This window comes from Lithobates pipiens, unplaced genomic scaffold (genome assembly GCF_037356315.1).
Source record: "Lithobates pipiens isolate NorthernLeopardFrog02 unplaced genomic scaffold, aLitPip1_a1.2 Scaffold_30, whole genome shotgun sequence".
In the NCBI taxonomy this organism is placed as follows: Eukaryota; Metazoa; Chordata; class Amphibia; order Anura; family Ranidae; genus Lithobates; species Lithobates pipiens.
In genome coordinates, this window is record NW_027507791.1 from 41,449,661 (window position 1) to 41,469,421 (window position 19,761).

Sequence of the window (19,761 nt, forward strand, 5' to 3'; positions counted from 1 at the left end):
TCTGTCCAAAATTGTCCCTGGTATATGAATGGGGACTTTGGATTGTGGATGTCTTGAGGGTAGGGACCGATGTAAGTGTGCAATGTACAGGGATAGGGAAAATTGTAGACACTCACTCAGGTTGAACTGGATGGACTGGTGTGTTTATTCAACCTTTGTAACTATGTAAGCTGTCTTGCCTACACACGGTCACATCAAATTCCAATCATTTCTAACGCGGTGACGTACAATACATACGACGAGACTAGAAAAAGGAAGTTCAATAGTCAGTAGCCAATAGCTTCTGTCTCGTAGTTGAATCTGAGCATGCGTGATTTTTGGCATGTCGGAATTGCATACACACGTTCGGAATTACCGATAGAAAGTTTTTCCGTCTGGAAAATTGAGAACATGCTATCAATTTTTGGCTGGCGGAAATTCGGACAGCTAAATTCTGATGGAGCGTACACGCGGTCGCATTTTCCGATGAAAAGCTCTCATCGGTCTTTTTCTGGCCGGAATTCCGACCGTGTGTAAGAGTTTCTTGGTAATAAGGGCTTGTCAAATGCCCAACATTCCTTTTTCCTATGGGGGAAACCAAGGAATCCTCTTGATGCAGGTGTTTGTATATTTAGCAAGCTCAAGTAAAGGGACCCAATGAAATCATTGGGTAATGAAATTCAAACAGTGCAATAGTAATTGTAAATGCCTCTGGTGTAAAGGTAGGTCACATTGATAAGCTGTAATTATGATGATGTTGGTATGTCTTGGTGTGCAGACTGATGGCCGGACTTCTGTTGTAGAAGATCTCACAACTAGTAAAGAGATGAAGAAGATCTGGACAAAATTTGGCCTACAAAAAAAAGCCAGTTCCCAGAGCGGAGCATCAAAATCTGGTAAACGGAGATCAATTTTTTTTTTATACAATGTATTTATATGGCCTTTATAGGAAAAGCAACAAATAATCAATACATTAATTTATTAATTGAGAAACATTTTTTGTGAAATATGCTAGATAATCTACAGGTTTTTTTTTCTACTTTCTATTTCAAATTCCCTCCCTGCACCAGTATTTCCACAAAAATTAAGTATATATACTTTCAATCCAGTTATCTTTTGGTCAATCATGAGGCAAGACTGGTGTTTCTTATTGTCTTCCGGTGTTGGTGGTGAGTATCTCTTGGGATAGTGATGTTTGAGGGTCATTTAATGCAGCATTCATAAAGCATAAGTTCAGCCGGAACATCGCTTGTTCGTTGAACACCTGAATTTTCAGTGCACTTGGAGGGATGTTCGCCCGCCAAGCACACAATCAATAGGTTGTTGAGCAGTGGGTCCAAGAAGGCTGCCACCTTAACAATGGATGAGTCATCAGCTTCTCCGCTGACAGCTGAATGAAAGAAAAAGCATTGCCGAATTTGCCGGCAAGAGAAATAAAATTCAAAAAACTGTGTTGGGGGCTCCCCCAATTCATACCAGGCCCTTTGGGTCTGGTATTAATCCATACCAGGCCCTTTGGGTCTGGTAGGGATTTTAAGGAGAACCCCACGCCGAAATAAAAAAAACACAATGGGGACCCCCAAAATACATACCAGGCTTAATGTAAACCCCGCTGCCAATTCATTTTTTAAATGGTGTGGGATCCCCCCAAAATACATGCCAGGCCCTTATCTGTGCAAGCAACCCCCTCCTGAACCATACTAGGCCACATGCCCTCAACATGGGGGGTTGCTTTGGGGTGGGGGGGGGGACTCTGCCCCTTACCTATTTAACAGTTCTTAATGACATCACCAATCCAGCATGCACCGGTCGGTGACATCACCAGGTGGCCCCGCCCCTTACCTATTTAAGAACTGTCAGATGGAGGAGCAGGCAGGCGGCGGTTAGCCTTCAGCTTTTTTTTTTCTTTTCTCAGTACGGTGGTGCGGCAGGTGTCATGATTGATGATGGATACACATCGGGGATATTGATTTTTTTTGTTTTTGTTTTTAACAAATTGTTAAAAACTGTCTGTGCATTTTAATTTTTATTTTTATTTCTTTTTGACTCTTTTTTTTTTTTTTGTGAATGAGTAGGGGTACTCATTCACATACGGAAGGGCCGGGATCTGGGGGGGCCCCCTTGTTAAAAGGGGATTCCAGATTCTAATAAGTCCCCTGCCCACAGACCCCCACAAACAGCACCCAGGGTTGTGGAGAAGGCCCCTGTCTCCATTCACACACCATCAATATGCTAGTTCTGAAGGCAGCTTCTCTTTTTCCTCTCTCTCTGGGGAACTTCAGAACTAGCATATTCATGGTGTGTGAATGGGAGTGTGGAACATCATAAAGATCTACAATATATGAAGCGTTGCCCCTGAATTGCAAGACATCTGGTGTAGGCGAGAGGTTGCAACTGATTTTTACCATAACGCTCCTTACGCTCTACCTTCTTGTAAGCGCATTCTTGTGTCGGTGGCTGGGCACATTAGTGATAGAAGTGTGGAATCACTGTGGTGTGTCCGTTTTTGAAGCTAAGTGATTTTCCTTCAAAACAAGGATCTTCTCGCTATGGACTTTTATTAATTTAATAAGTCAGGGACTTTATGATGAATGTAGTGTTGTTTTATTATAAGCTATTTTATTTATTGGCGCAGCTCTTTTCTACTACTTCCATAGATCACTCTTGGGCTGGAGCATAAATATATAATATATATATATATATATATATATATATATATATATATATATATGCAGTGCCTTGCGAAAGTATTTGGCCCCCTTGAACTTTTCAACCTTTTACCACATTTCAGGCTTCAAACATAAAGATATAAAATTTTAATTTTTTGTGAAGAATCACCAACAAGTGGGACACAATTGTGAAGTGGAACGAAATCTATTGGATTTTTTAAACTTTTTAAACTAATAAAAAAATGAAAAGTGGGGCGTGCAAAATGATTCGGCCCCCTTGCGTTAATACTTTGTAGAGCCACCTTTTGCTGCGATTACAGCTGCAAGTCGCTTGGGGTATGTCTCTATCAGTTTTGCACATCGAGAGACTGAAATTCTTGCCCATTCTTCCTTGCAAAACAGCTGGAGCTCAGTGAGGTTGGATGGAGAGCGTTTGTGAACAGCAGTTTTCAGCTCTTTCCACAGATTCTCGATTGGATTCAGGTCTGGACTTTGACTTGGCCATTCTAACACCTGGATACGTTTATTTGTGAACCATTCCTTTGTAGATTTTGCTGTATGTTTGGGATCATTGTCTTGTTGGAAGATAAATCTCCGTCCCAGTTTCAGGTCTTTTGCAGACTCCAACAGGTTTTCATCCAGAATGGTCCTGTATTTGGCTGCATCCATCTTCCCCTCAATTTTAACCATCTTCCCTGTCCCTGCTGAAGAAAAGCAGGCCCAAACCATGATGCTGCCACCACCATGTGTGACAGTGGGGATGGTGTGTTGAGGGTGATGAGCTGTGTTGCTTTTACGCCAAACATATCGTTTTGCATTTTGGGCAAAAAGTTTGATTTTGGTTTCATCTGACCAGAGCACCTTCTTCCACATGTTTAGTGTGTCTCCCAGGTGGCTTGTGGCAAACTTTAGACGAGACTTTTTATGGATATCTTTGAGAAATTACTTTCTTCTTGCCACTCTTCCATAAAGGGCAGATTTGTGCAGTGTACGACTGATTGTTGTCCTATGGACAGACTCTCCCACCTCAGCTGTAGTTCTCTGCAGTTCATCCAGAGTGATCATGGGCCTCTTGGCTGCATCTCTGATCAGTCTTCTCCTTGTCTGAACTGAAAGTTTAGAGGGACGGCCAGGTCTTGGTAGATTTGCAGTGGTCTGATACTCCTTCCATTTCAAAATGATCGCTTGCACAGTGCTCCTTGGGATGTTTAAAGCTTGGGCAATCTTTTTGTATCCAAATCCGGCTTTAAACTTCTCCACAACAGTATTACGGACCTGCCTGGTGTGTTCCTTGGTCTTCATGATGCTCTCTGCGCTTTCAACAGAACCCTGAGCCTATCACAGAGCAGGTGCATTTATACAGAGACTTGATTACACACAGGTGGATCCTATATATCACCATCGGTCATTTAGGACAACATTGGATCATTCAGAGATCCTCGCTGAACTTCTGGAGTGAGTTTGCTGCACTGAAAGTAAAGGGGGCCGAATAATTTTGCACGCACCACTTTTCAGTTTTTTATTTGCTAAAAAAGTTTAAAATATCCAATAGATTTCGTTCCACTTCACAACTGTGTCCCACTTGTTGGTGATTCTTCACAAAAAATTAAAATTTTATATCTTTATGTTTGAAGCCTGAAATGTGGCAAAAGGTTGAAAAGTTCAAGGGGGTCGAATACTTTCGCAAGGCACTATATATATATATATATATATATATATATATATAAAGGGGTTTTTTTTTATTAAGAAATGCAAAATAAGTAAGTAATAGATACATTTTTGTTTTATTTTCTAGAGGACCTAAATAGTTTCTGCCATCAGCTATCTACATATTCCGACTCATCACTGAGGAGGATATACGAGTATTACACAGATGATCTGACCCACATCCTGGAGAACATAGACACCAGGGCCCTCCTGAGAGAGCTAAAATTTCGAAATGTCTTAAGCACAGATGTAAGATAAAAATATTTCTAAATTAACTGTGATATATGTGTCTATGTCAGTGAAAACCACTTGTGAATATATATGCTGCTGATGTTATGTGCAAATCTTGTCTTTCTCTGTAAAAGTCAAGGTTTGTCCTGCCACCTGCCTCCTGAACTTGTAAGATTAAGACCCCTTTTACACTGGGGAGGTTTTCAGGCATTTTATCGCTAGAAATAGCCTCTGAAAAGCGCCTGAATCCCACTTCCCATACATTGCAATGGGTGCTTTCACAGCGGGGCGATGCGCTTGCAGGACGTCAGAAAAAGTCCTGCAAACAGAATCTTTGGGGTGGGTTGGGAATCGCTGTAAATAGCGCTCCCAAAATGAATAGGCAGCGCTTCCAAATCGCCTTAAAAGCGATTTGAAAGCACCGCAAAATGGGTCATTTTTGGATCTTTTTAAGGTCTCGACACGAGACCTTAAAAAAAAAACGGGGGCGTTAGCCCCCCAAAAAACACAGCTAAAGCACCACTAAAACACGACAAAAACGACCGGCACTTTAGCACTGTTTTAGCGGCACTTCAGTGTGAAAGGGGTCTGAAGGGAGATCATGCTTATACAGTCATTTCAGCTGCCTAATGTTTTGGATCTAATCATCATATACAGTATCTCACAAAAGTGAGTACACCCCTCACATTTTTGTAAATATTTTAATAATATCTTTTCATGTGACAACACTGAAGAAATTACACTTGTCTACAATGTAAAGTAGTGAGTGTACAGCTTGTATAACAGTGTAAATTTGCCTTCCCCTCAAAATAACTCAACACACAGCCATTAATGTCTAAACCGCTGGCAACAAAAGTGAGTACACCCCTAAGTGAAAATGTCCAAATTGGACCCAAAAATATTTTGTGCGGCCACCATTATTTTCCAGCAATGCCTTAACCCTCTTGGGCATGGAGGTCACCAGAGCTTCACAGGTCACCACTGGAGTCCTCTTCCCCTCCTCCATGACGACATCATGGAGCTGGTGGATATTAGAGACCTTGCGCTCCTCCACCTTTGAGTCATCCGAGGCCCCACTTCCGGAGCTGTGAGATTTATCTGCACCCAATAATAACAAAAATAAAATGTATGCATTCATACCATTTCTACTACTCAGTTATCAGTTGCCTTTAAAGTCCCACACTTAGGGGGTAATTTTCTTCCTTTATATCATATAGGGATGTTGGCAACAACTCAATGAATTTCTCGAATGGAGTCTCCTACCCTGTCCTGGACTTTGTGCACCTTTTTGCCCCCTCCATCTTCCCATGCCCGTTTCCCTTCACATTTCTCCTCTCCCCACTCACCACAGTGTTTTGCCCTGTGTCCTCCCTCACAGCTCCACCCTCCCGGTATTTCCAGTGCTGTCAAGGTCAAACACCGCCTGAGCGCTGGTTGTATGGCCTGTGGGATCAGAGCGCTATTCAAATCCCCCTGCTGGGACTCTGCTTCCTCCCCAGCCAAGCCCAGCCTGCAGTGCAGCCTCACAAGCAGTAGCTGCAAGAGGAGAGAGCTGGGTCAAAGATGAGCCAGCCGGACATGTAGCATCACCACCGGCTCAGGTAGTGGGAGAACAGGTAACACGTTGCACTTAGTGCTGCGCCCAGTCACTTGCTCAATAAAAACTTGGAATCTGCTTTTAAGTTTATTGTGCCACCAGCTTATTTTAGGGGTCCAAGGTAGGAAGTACAGTCATGGAACCAGCATGCAGGGGAGTACATTAGTAGAATATAAGCATGGGGTAGCTAGAGTGGTGGAGTAGCCATGTAGAGGGGGCTACAGCAAGTAGATGTGCAGGTACAATGGGGAACAAGTGTGCAGGGGGTAGAGTGAGGAGGAGGAATTCAGGGGGGTACAGTGGGTAATAGGTGTGCAAGGTAGGTACAGTGAGGAACATGCGCTCAGGGGGGTACAGTGAGGAATAGAAGTGCTTGGGGGCAGGGCCAGATTAAGAGTATTATGGGCCTGGTGCTGACGATTTTGATGGGCCTTTTTATGGAAATAAATAAAATGAAAACTTTTTTTTTTTTGTTAAAGTAAATGAAATATTTTAAACAAACCACTCATTCACACTGTATGCACAAGAGAACCCATGTGAATGAGCCCTTCATTTTTTGAATTATTTATTAAATTTTTGAATTATTTTCTTAATTTATTATTATTTGTTGGAGTTTTTTTATTTTTTTACATTTTTTTTCACAATACTTTTTTGGGAGAATGGAGCAGTGGAAGGTGTCAGTACTGCATACACATGGGGGGGGGAGGCCCCAGAGCAGTTGGGATCTAATGGACACAGGGGCGGACTGACCATTTGGCAACTCGGCACTGCCCGAGGGCCCCGGGCCACTAGGGGGCCCCATCAGGTTTGTCAGCCTCAGTAAAACCAGGGACAGTATGTAAAAATCTGTGGGTTTTTTTTACATCTGTCTCTGAAATGTCCCTTACCGACATCCTTTTGATCTAAAAATCCTGAGATTATGGCTGCCCCACCACTCCAGTACCTTCTCAGCCAATAGAAACATGCCTGTGTATACTGTGTGTACATGTATGTGTATACTGTGTGATTGTATACTGTGTGTGTGTATACTTTGTTGCCCCATAATCTCAGATTGCCTGGGGGGCCCATAATCTCCTATTGACCAGGGGCCCCGTAATCTCCTATTGCCCGGGGGCCCCATGAGTTGTCAGTCCGCCCCTGAATGAACAGTCTAAGGTGGACCCCCCTCTAGAGGAGGTGGAGGGGTTTTCAGATGCATCATGGAGAGCCATAGAGGGAGGCTGTCATGGTGATGGTGCTTATGATTGCTCGCCGCACTGATCACCCCCGACTTTCAGATTCCCCCTGCTGCAGGAGGTACAAGGAGCATCTCATGCAGTGCAGTATTCAAATGGTCAGTCCGTCCCTGCTGGGCCTATATTAAGGTAGGGGCCTGGAGCTGCAACTCCAATAGGCTCTATGTTAATCTGGCCCTGCTGGGGGGGGTACAGTGGGGAGTAGGAGTGCTGGGGGGTACAGTGGGGAACAGGAATGCGGAGGGGGGGTTCAGTGCAGAACAGGCATGTAGGAGGTATAGAGGGGAACTGGTGTGCAGGGGGACACACTGGGGAACAGAATGCCACCCAATAGGAACTTTAACACAAAAAGTCAAAAGGAAGGGGGACGGGACCTTGCACCAACCAGACTTTTATTGGAAGTGAGGACAGAATGCAGCAGTCGGGGACATATCCAGGTGCTGCCTTAGGGTGCCAGGATGGGGGGGGGGGGGGTAAAATGCACCTTCACCTAAGTAGAAAAAAAATCTTTGCACCAGCCCTGAGGTAGATGATTGCACTTCATACCTGCAAATTCCCCCTCCGCCCTTTGATAAAATGGTTACAATTCCAACCATATCCAAAACATGGCTGGCATTGTAAAATGTAATGCATAGTCATATTATTTCTACATTAATAATAGCGGTTTTCTTTTTTTTGTTTTTAGCTTCTGGTCTATTTTTTTATTAAAATGTGTAGAAAACTCTAGCTATTTACTGCCGATACTGTACATGAATAACTACAGTATACAGGGGCGGACTGACAACTCATGGGGTCCCCCGGCAATAGTAGATTATGGGGCCCCCAGGCAATCAGAGATTATGGGGCAACACAGTATACACAAACACACACACACAGTATACAATCACACAGTATACACATACATGTTTCTATTGGCTGAGAAGGTACTGGAGAGGTGGGGCAGCTATAATCTCTGGATTTTTAGACCAAAAGGATGTCGGTAAGGGACATTTCAGAGACAGATGTAAAAAAAACCCAAAGATTTTTACATACTGTCCCTGGTTTTACTGAGGCTGGCAACCCTGATGGGGCCCCCTAGTGGCATGGGGCCCTCGGGCAGTGCCCGAGTGGCCCAATGGTCAGTCTACCCCTGACAGTATATGCGTGTTTAAAACCTACCGGGTAACAATAATATGTCTGTGTATTTTAGAAATACATCACAATAAAAGAAGGATCTGGGGTTGCTTGTTTCTCTCGCACCTTGTTACAAGATATTCGGGATCTGGGAAAAAAAGCTGTGATTGGACTCTGGGAATGTCTCTATGTGCTACAGGAAGATCATCCTCATCCTAATTTAGTGGCGGTTCTGAAGGAAATCAACCAAACAGGTAACAGGACTTTGTTTTTGCAGTATGGGTGCACCAATAACATTTTTATTTTTTTTCAGAGTATGAGTACCAATACTTTGTTTTTAGTACTGATACCAATTACCGATACCTACCGCAACTGCTTTGTTTACACTTCAGCTGTCAGCAATGGTACAAAGCACTGAAAAGTTATTTACAAATGAAATAATGTATGATAAGAGAAGTGTGAACCCGGTGTTGTGTCGAATACTGCCCCCCCCGTCGGATAGTGTCCGCCCTGTATTGCGCTTGCGCAGTACGGAGGACTAGGAGAAGCCAAACATCTCCAAAGATAAACGGCGCCTGTGCAGTGAGTCCAGGTTCAAGCCCCACCATCCAAGTGGACATAGAGTTAGAATAAAAAATAGCTGAGCGAAGCGAGGCCGTGCCCAAAGCATGGAGAACGAAACGAGCCCGCGAGGGGCCCTGTTACTATGGGCTACCGTAAGTCCAATTGGAGGGCGGGGCTTCAACCTGGACTCAGTTCGCAGGTGCCATTCTTCTTTGGAGACATTCGGAGTCTTCTTCTCCTCCGTACTGCGCAAGCGCTGCGCCTGTGCAGTACGGGGCGGACATTATCCGATGGTCGGACAGATTTTGACAGAACACCGGCAAACAGCTAAATGTATTCTCATTGTGGCTCCACCCAATATATTAAGCATGCCAAACCATAAATTGTTTTTCCCTGTGGAGGAAGAACCAGAATCCAGCTGGATAAGGGGCTCCTAATTAGGGTTGCCACTTTTTATTCAAGTCAAACCCGAACACTTTAGCGGTGCACAGTAAAAATATTTTTTTTAACATACACTATAGGATTGTAACAGACCTGGGACACCTTTGGGCGTTCCAAAGAGAATAGTAATGTGGCGTGCATAGTGTCCCCTCACCCTCCTATGGGGCCCTGTTCTGAGCCCCATTCCTGTCTGAATATTGTGTCCGGGTTTCAGGTGGACTGAAACCCGAAAACATGATTCAAAATCCGAAACTGTCCGGGTGAATCCTGGACAGGTGGTAACCCTACTCCTAATGCACAGGCAAAAAGGGACTTTAAATGTGCCAAAGCAATGAGAAAAGAAACAACAATAAATGATATGTACAAATGAATTTCTCACATCATAAAAGCATGAGTTTATTGTATCGTTTTAACCACTTAAGCCACGGACCAATTTGCAGCCAAAGGACCAAGCCCCTTTTTGCAATTCGGCACTGCGTCACTTTAACTGACAATTGCGCGGTCGTGCAACGTGGCTCCCAAACAAAATTGGCGTCCTTTTTTTCCCCACAAATAGAGATTTCTTTTGATGGTATTTGATCACCTCGGCGTTTTTTATAAATAGAGTGACCATTTTGAAAAAAATACAATATTTTTTACTTTTTGCTATGAAAAATATCCCCAAAAAATATATAAAAAAACATTTTTTTCCTCAGTTTAGGCTGATACGTATTCTTCTACATATGTTTGGTAAAAAAATTGCAATTAGCGATTATTGATTGGTTTGCGCAAAAGTTATAGCGTTTACAAAATCGGGGATAGTTTTATAGCATTTTTATTAATATTTTTTTTTGCTAGTAATGGCGGCGATCAGCGATTTTTATTGTGACTGCGACATTATGGCGGACACATCGGATATTTTTTACACATTTTTGGGACCATTGTCATTTATACAGCAATCAGTGCTATTTAAATGCACTGATTCCTGTGTAAATGACACTGGCAGTGAAGGAGTTAACCCCTAGGGGACAGTGTAGGGGTTATGTATGACATTATTTTTTTTTTATTGTTGTTATTGATCGTCTTTCCCTTTATCAGAGAACAGACGATTAGTGACAGCCACAGTAGGAAGCATGGGGAAAGGTTTGTTTACACAGACCTCTCCTCGTTCTTCAGCTCTGTGACCCTATCACACAACCCCACTGACAGCTGCGTGAGTTATTGGCTGTTAAGGACGGAACAACGGATAATTATTATTTTTTACATTTCAGCTGTCAGTGGGGGAATCCTGCTGACAGCTGAAAGAAATGAGCCTGAGCGTATCGGTTTCAGGTATCAGAGCATTTGCACGTGTACCGATACTCGTACAAATGCTAGTATTGGCACCGATACCGGTATTGGTGCAACCCTAGTTTGCAGCAATAATTGTGACAATTATGGGACACAGTAGTGACATTTTAGCTGGAGGGGGAACCACATCATGCAGTCGGGGATATCGAACACAATGGAAGTCTTGAATGCTAAAAATTTTGCAGATGGTGCAACCAGCAGTGGTACAGGTATACTGTATTTATTGGCGTATAACACGCACTTTTTTCCCCTTAAAATCAGTGGAAAATCACGGGTGCGTGTTATACGCCGATCCTCCACGATTTCTGCACAATTTTTGGGCTCTGGGCGGATTTCACCCGCCTTCGGCCCTTCTCGTGGCTTTCGGCCTCCTTCGGCCCTTCACGGCGGCTTTCGGCCCTTCTCGGTAGCTTTTGGAAAACCGCAGAGAAGGACCGAGAGCGGCCAAAAGCCGCCGAGTATGGCCAAAGGCAGCCGAAAGCCGACTACAGCCGAAGGCGGGCAAAAGCCGCCAAGTACAGCCAAAAGGCGGCCAAAAGCCGCCGAGTACGGCCAAAGGCGGCCGAAAGCCGAGCACGGCTGAAGGTCGGGCAAAAGCCGCCGAGTACGGCCGAAGGCGGGCAAAAGCCACCGAGAACTACCGGGCGCCGCCAAGATACACAGGACATCTCGGCGGTGCCATTTTTAAAAATAAAAGCTGACATTATCACTGAGGGGACAACGATGCACAAGGCTGCATGACAGACAGGCTGCAGTGATGGACAGGCTGCATGACAAGGCTGCAAATTACACTGACAAGGCTTCAGATGGACACTGATAAGGCTGCATTGATGGGCATTTAAATGTAAGTTTTTTTTCCTTAAATTTCCCTCCTAAAAGTTTTTTTCCTTAAAATTCCCTCCTAAATTTGGGGTGCGTATTATACGCCGGTGCGTGTTATACCCCGATAAATACGGTAACTTTTTTGTCCTATTTAACAAAACTGTTTGATGGTGGTTTATCAGGGTAATAATATGTCAATTTCAAGTTCATTTGTCAATAATTTTTCATCCACTGCACATATAAAAAGTAACTTATCTTATAATATGCAGCCTGTTTAGACATCTTGGCACACAATGGATGTGATCAGGATATAGCTTTTATTTCTTTATTTTCCTATAGGTGAGATTCTGGTGGATCAGATTCTGCTGGATAAACTTGGACATTCACTGACTCCGAAGCTGAAAGGTAAAGAATATACAGCAAAGTATAAATCAGTATATGTAATGGAAAATATCACCAATTTTCTACAACGTGCCGAGCCAGTGTTATGTTTTTCCTGAATTCTGACTTTCCCACAATCGGAATTTCGACCAGCAAAAGACCAATGAAAGCTTTTCATCAGAAAATGCAATCGTGTGTATGCTCTATCAGAATTTAGCTGGCTGAATTCACGCCACCAAAAATTTGAGCGCATGTTCTCAATTTTCTCGATGGAAAAACGTTCTATCGGAAATTCTGATCGTGTGTATGCAATTCCAATGCGCAAAAACTCACGCATGCTCAGATTCAACCGCGTTCTTGGCGGTCGGAATTTGGTGTGACCGTGTGTAGGCAAGACAGTTTGAGCCGAATCCCGTTGAAATTCCGACGGGAAAACCGCCACAGCTTTTTCCGATGAGAATTCCGATCGTGTGTAAGTGGCAATACACACGATCGGAATTCTCCGGCTGCTGGGGAGGAACTGGAATGATGCCATAATCTGCGTAATTCCAGTATCCTAATAGTAAACACGGAAGCGACGTCATGACGTCACTTCCCGTTTACTCGGCTGCCAATGGGGCCAGTTTTAAAAAAATATACAGTATTCAGTGCAATGCACTAGCACTTTATTGCATATTTACACGTACAATGTTTGTTTGAAAATACTGGTTAAGTGCATTTTTTGCTTATTCACATATTTTATGCACCGTTTTATAGGAGGATTATTACCCCTCTCTTTTTTTCCTTTATATATATATTGTATATATATATATATATATATATATATATATATATATATAGATATTTACGCCCAGTTTTATAAGAGGAATATCACTCTCCTTTTTTTCTTTTCTTTCATATACATTTTTTCACCTTGAATTAGGAGCGCGATGGCTTTACTCACTTTCATACAGTATTCAGAATCGCTGTTTTCAGCAATCTGAATACATTGAAGTGTAAAGGAGGGATTGGGGGTCTTTTTTTCTGTCACCACCTATTACTGTCATAAGGGATGTTTACATTCCTTGTGACAGCAATAAAAGTGATCAAATTTTTTATTTTATTTTTTAAACAATTTATTCATTTTAAAATAAATAAAAAATAAAATATTTTTTTTAAAGTGCCTGCGGTCCCCGCAAGCTCATGAAGCAAAGAAAACGTATACGGAAGTCGCGTCCACATATGTAAACGGTGTTCAAATCACACATGTGAGGTATCGCCGCGATCATCAGAGTGAGAGCAATAATTCTAGCACTAGACCTCCTCTGTAGCGCTAACGTGGTAACCGTAAAAAAAAAAAATTAAAGCGTCGCCTATTGAGATTTTTAGGTACCGTAATTTGTCATCATTCCACGAGTGCGTGCAATTATAAAGTGTGACATGTTTGGTATCTATTTACTTGGCGTAACATGATCTTTCACATTATGCAAAAAAATTGGGCTAATTTTACTGTTTTGTTTTTTTTTTATTCATGAAAGTGTCCCTTTTCCCAAAAAGTTGCGTTTAAAACACTGCTGCGCAAATACTGTGTGACATAAAATATTGCAACAATCACCGTTTTATTCTCTAGAGTCTCTGCTAAATATATATATATATATATATATATATATATATAATGTTTTGGGGTTCCAAGTAATTTTCTTGCAAAAAATATGGATTTTAACTTGTGAACACCAAATGCCAAAAATAGGCTTAGTCATGAAAAGGCTAATGATCTAAAGAACTTTGTCATAAAGAAAATGTATAAGAAAGTGTGATTATAAGTAGAAGTGTTTTAGCAACGAATTAGTATTATGAAAAACATAATCGTGATTATAACTGTATAAGAATTTAACCTATGTTTAGATAAACAAATATTGATTGGATACCCGAATTATACATGTATCCATATAGATAATAATTTTAGGTGATTTTGATTGATATATATAACCTGTGTCCTTTCTAAATAGACTAGATTTAATAGATATACATTGATATACATATATATAACCATTTTATACAATGGGGATTATTCAAAATTATGTTAAGCGTATTTTCTATTATATTGGTTACTACCATTCCTGAACACTAGAGATATATTCATTAGAACATATATAAAAACGAATGCAGATTATAGAAATAAAAATAAAAAAATTAACTTAAAGAGATAAACAAACACATGTGAGACACCTGGTGGTTGAAGGTGCTATTACCGTAAAATCATTAGATTCCTGGGAAAGGTCGCCTGCCAATGAGGAGGGAACACATACCCTTTTGGGCAGAACTTAGTATAATTTTATGATCTTTTTGTTTAAGAGGATATTTAAGAAACAAGAAAGATGCCATGGAAGAGGGAGCTCAGGGACACATCCTGGGGGGGGGGGGGGGGGACACTGGGAGACCCCCAGACAAACTGAGACTCATACACCATGCATGAATACATATTTTTACATTCACGAAGATCCCTGCTCATTGGAACTCTGGGTCACACAAAGTAATTCCTCTGTAAGCCCTTGTACACACGGTCGGACATTCCGACAACCAAATCCGTCGGATTTTGTCTGACGGATTTTGTCCGAAACTGTTGCATACACACGGTCGGACAAAGTTGTCAGAAAATCCGATCGTACTTAACGTGATGACGTTATTTTGTTAGGACGGGACTATGCTCAGGCTAGTAGCCAATAGCTTTGGTCTAGGAATTTGTTCTGAGCATGCGTGGCACTTTGTCCGATCGGGAATTCTCTACACATGATCAGACAAGGTCCGATCGGATCATGTTGTTGGAAAATTTTACAGCCCAGCTGGAAAACTTGGTCCATCGGATACTCCAACGGAAACCGTCTGATGGAGCCCACACACTGTCGGATTATCTGACAACATTGTCCATCGGAATGTCCGACCGTGTGTACAAGGGCTAAGAGAATCCATGCTGAAAGCCACGGCAGCCATCTTGACAAATCCTGGTAACCAACAATCCAGACTAGTAGCCATTTGGAATGGGTAAATATGCCATATTGATAATATTCTCTATGTTCTCTTAAATATTGATGTATTGAATACTCTACTATTGAAAATCGTTCTCCCGAATCAATAACCACCTTTTAGATTTTTTCTCTAAATTAAATTTTTCATTATAAATTTCTTTTTGCATAGTTGCCAATTTTATTGACAAACAAACGTCTAATTTATTTCACATTGTTAACCACTTACTTACCAGCAGTATAGTAACGGTTGGACGTGTGAAATACAGACATTCTGTTTAATTGTCAATTATCAAAAGGTTATTGATTCTTCCGAGAAGTGATAATGGTGATAATTAAGTCCAAAGTACGACACTCCCATTTTGTTGGTGTTTCCATTAATTGTCAAGGTGTTCATGTGACGCAATCGATATTTTAATTTCATGTAAATATTTGTCTTTTGTCAACCAATAAATGTAACTATTTTGTATGATCACTCATCTCCGTGAATAAGTTTCACATGTATAGACTGTCATATAGATTGATTTTGTATCTTAAAAATATCTTCGTTAAAAATTACTTAATAAATACTGTGAGGGAAACTGTCCTTAACCACTTACAGACCAGACCATTTTGCTGGTCAAAGACCAGACCACTTTTTGCAAATTCGGCACTGCAACACTTTAACTGACAATTGCGTGGTTGTGCGACGTGACTCCCAAACAAAATTGACGTCCTTTTTTTCCCCACAAATAGATTTTTTTGCGCTATAAACAAAAATAGAGCGACAATTTTGAAAAAAATGCATTATTTTTCACTTTTTGTTATGATAAATATCCCCCAAAAATATATAAAAAAAACATTTTTTTCCCTTAGTTTAGGCCGATACGTATTCTTCTACATATTTTTGGTTAAAAAAGTCGCAATAATCGATTATTGATTGGTTTGCGCAAAAGTTATAGCGTTTACAAAATAGGGATAGTTTTATGGCATTTTTATTAATATTTTTTTTTTACTAGTAATGGTGGCGATCAGCGATTTTTATTGTGACCGCGACATTATGGCGGACACATCGGACATTTTTGACACATTTTTGGGACCATTGTCATTTATACAGCAATCACTGCTATATAAATGCAGTGATTCCTGTGTAAATGACACTGGCAGTGAAGGGGTTAACCAGTGGGTGGCAGTGTAGGGGTTAAGTGTCCCTAGGGGTGTGTTACTAACTGCTGGGGGCTGGGCTTTCATTTAGTGAACACTGATCTCTGCTCCAAACACATGGAGCAGAGATCAGCGTCACTAGTTGCTAGGCAGAATGGAGAAATGATGTTTACAACGGCATTTCTCCATTCAGCCGCCCCGTGAGACGATCGCGGGTATGCCCGCGGCGATCGAGTCCACGGGACCCGTGACCGGACTCACGGGGGTCCCGACCGACACGCGAGCGCGCCGCCGGCAGCTCGCTCGTGATGGCAGGGCGGCAAATTTAAAGGGACGTACATGTACGCCCATTTGCCTGTCTGTGCCATTCTGCCGACGTACATCGGCGTGCGCTGGTTGGGAACCGGTTAAAAAGCACAACATTGCATTAGGCTATGATATATATTAATATTTTTTTAAGTATTCAACTCAGATAAGAAACAGAAGGCTCACATTGAACAAAGATGGCACTGCCACAAGTTCCCCTGGCATGGGCAATGACGTCATGTCACAGACCTAAACTCACTTAAAATTTCACACCACACAGTCATCTCCATCCCTGTCGATTCCTGTGTTTTAACTTTGCCTCATATACCATCTGATTGGAGCCATTGGGGATCGAACTGCCATAGGGAGTGTATAGCTGTGTTACAGCGAAGTGCAGTTGATCTTAGTTTAATGAGATCTTAACCACCTGCCCTTGGGAAGATTTACCCACGTTCATGACACTGCGTTACATTTAACTGACAATCGTGCGGTCATGCAGCATAAATTTGATTTAAGTAAATTTTTTCCCCACAAATAGAGCTTTCTTTCAGTGGTAATTAATCACCAATGAGTTTTTTTTTTTTAGCTATAAAGAAAAAAGATGATTTAAAAAAAAAAAAAAAGGAATATTTTTTAGATTCTGCTATAAAATATATCCAATAAAAAAAATGTAAAAAATGTAATTTCTTCATAGATTTAGGCCGACATGTATTCCGATACAATTTTTTGGTAAAAAAAAAAATCCCAATAATCGTATATTGATTGGTTTTGCACAAAATGTATTGCGTCTACAAACTACGGTATACTGTAAATACTGTTTTTTTTTGTTTTGTTTTTAATACTAGTAATACTAATGGGTGCGATCAGGGATTTATGGAGGGACTGTGATATTGCAGTGGACAATCTAACACTAACTGACACTTTGTGGTCACCAGTGACACTAATACAGTGATCAGTGCTAAAAATATGCACCGTCACTGTAATAATGACACTGGCAAATTGAACAGAAGGGCAGTGCAGCAGAATGTCTTAGTGGTCAGCACTAGGGGTGTTGAAATAAATAGTTGAATCCATGCATTGGGATTTTACTGTCCACAATGTGGCATTGATGCTATAGCTTTAAGAAATCAATTATTGAGGATGCCGCCGCACCATGCCCTGCCTCTGAGTGGAGCCGACAGCAGCCAAAGTTTTTTTCCCGCCTTCCGCCTCCTCATCAGGAATGATTTGAACACAACAGAGCACATTCTGAACTGGAATTACTTTGAATACACAGGAGATTTCTTTCAATCAGATCAGATTTTTATATATATCAGACGGATATGGCTCCCTTCCTATGGACATTCTTCTTCCACCTCCCTATTCAAACCAATGGCCACCGCATAGCCCTCACCCAACTCAGCTCCATTCACAGGTTCCAACCCCCACCCCATGCAGCCCTGAACAATCTGAGTTCCCAACCATTCTTATCTCTGAGCCTACCCCCTCTATCCTTCAGTTCCTATCACCCCCCCCCCCCCCCCAGACTCTTCCATCAAATAATATTCCTGGACTCTTCCAGCCTTCCATTCCTATCCTCCAATTCTTCCATCCTTTTTTCCTTATTCATGGATTCCTATTTCCCTATCCCCGGACTCTTCCATTCTCTATCCATGGATTTCACCATCTTTCAATTCTTATCCCTTGACCCCTCCATCCTTCAGTTCTATCCCCGGACTACTCCATCCTTCCTTTCTTATTCATGGATTCCTCCTTCCCTATCTCCAGACTCCTCCATCTTTTTAATCGTGATGCATCGTGATGCATTGCAGAATCGAATCAAATTGTTGACATGATAATTGTAATCGAATCATGAGACCAGTGAAGATGCGCATCCCCAGTCAGCACCTTGCAGTTCTGGGTTGCTCAAGTTCACACCCTAACCAGGACATTTCTACCTGTTTGATTAATGTGGCTTTCATCAGCTTAGCCGTATATATGGAATTGTCATTGGAGGATGCTGTGTCCTTCAGGGGTATACTCAATCAGGATGATTGGGTGTGTCCTGGGGCGGGGGGGGGTGTAGCGTCTTCTGGTGGTAGCCCTGTGTTGGACTAGGAGCCTGCCTTAACCCTTGCCTCTCTTCCAGTGAAATAGAAGCTGGGAGGAAGAATATTCTGTCCTAAAGAATAATTCTGATAAGTGGGACAATTTGGTCTGCATTGTTTGAACTGCCCCCTTCAAAGGCTTGCTTTATTTGGATGGAAAATAGCTGGAGATGATTCTACAAGTAGAACAATCTTGTCTGCTTTGCGAGAGTCTAGCAGTCCCCTTCCAGGGCTAGCTTCATTAGATAGCAAATAGCTGTGAATAATTATACAAGTGGGACAATCTTGTCTGCATTGTGAGAGTCTGAGCAGTCCCCTTCAAGGGCTAGCTTAATTTGACAGTAAGAACTGTGTTTGCCTCAGAGTACATGTCTGCTGAATGAAAGGGCTGTGATTCAAGAGTCAGTGTTTAACTTCAAAGGGTTTGCTCCTGCAGTTCCGGCATGGAGTCAAGAAAGAATTCAAGAGAGATTCCTCAACCAAGTAGTCAGCAAAAAGCTCTACTTCCGGGGGACAGGTTGCTTACTGGCCTATTTTATATTTGTGCCACCCATCTCTATCTTATGGGTACCTGGTTGATCCTCTTCTGATAGGAAGATACAGTTTTCGTCTTGGACGGTTGGACTCTCGGGTCAAGCACTTCAGGCCATGTGGGTCAATCAGTTACCTTCAAACCTCTAAATGTGCCAGGAGGAATACTTTGCTCCAGCAACAATAAGCAAGTTCTACTAACCAACTTGGTTCTTACCGTCTCTAGGGACAGCATATCCAATTCTAGCCGATGTGATTTTAAGAGGAGTACTCTTATTGCTCAGCCTTTTTGCCTTTTTCCAACTCCCAGGGCTGTCTTCTGACATACCTCTGTTTCTACCTGGACTAAAACATCATACAGCATATATGGGTTCTCGATTCACTCCTCCTTGAGACAAGGATTCCTGTCAGGTTTACGAAGGGGGTTCTCAGAACCTTACAAGAGATTAGCTGGCTAGCAGGGGCGTAACTATAGGGGGGCAGCAGTCATGACCGCAACCAGGCCCTGTGATGCAGGGGGCCCATGCAGCCCCCTCTACATATGGCCGGCAGCAGCATAGGCAGCTAGGGGTACCAGTGCACCATGCACACGGGTGGCTGGAGGTTTCTCATCCTGGTGGGAAG

General features: G+C 42.2%; 1 protein-coding gene across 1 annotated transcript in view; it reads left to right on the top strand.

Moving 5' to 3' along the window:
* Positions 1-753: 753 nt before the first annotated feature.
* Positions 754-19,761, top strand: part of LOC143942698 (NACHT, LRR and PYD domains-containing protein 3-like) — a 65,033-nt gene continuing 46,025 nt past the window's right edge. The window contains exons 1-4 of the mRNA XM_077464076.1: positions 754-875; positions 4,444-4,604; positions 8,608-8,785; positions 12,027-12,092. Coding sequence (XP_077320202.1) covers positions 806-875; positions 4,444-4,604; positions 8,608-8,785; positions 12,027-12,092 — 475 coding nt within the window. The 5' untranslated portion in view covers positions 754-805. The remainder of the gene's footprint in view (positions 876-4,443; positions 4,605-8,607; positions 8,786-12,026; positions 12,093-19,761) is intronic.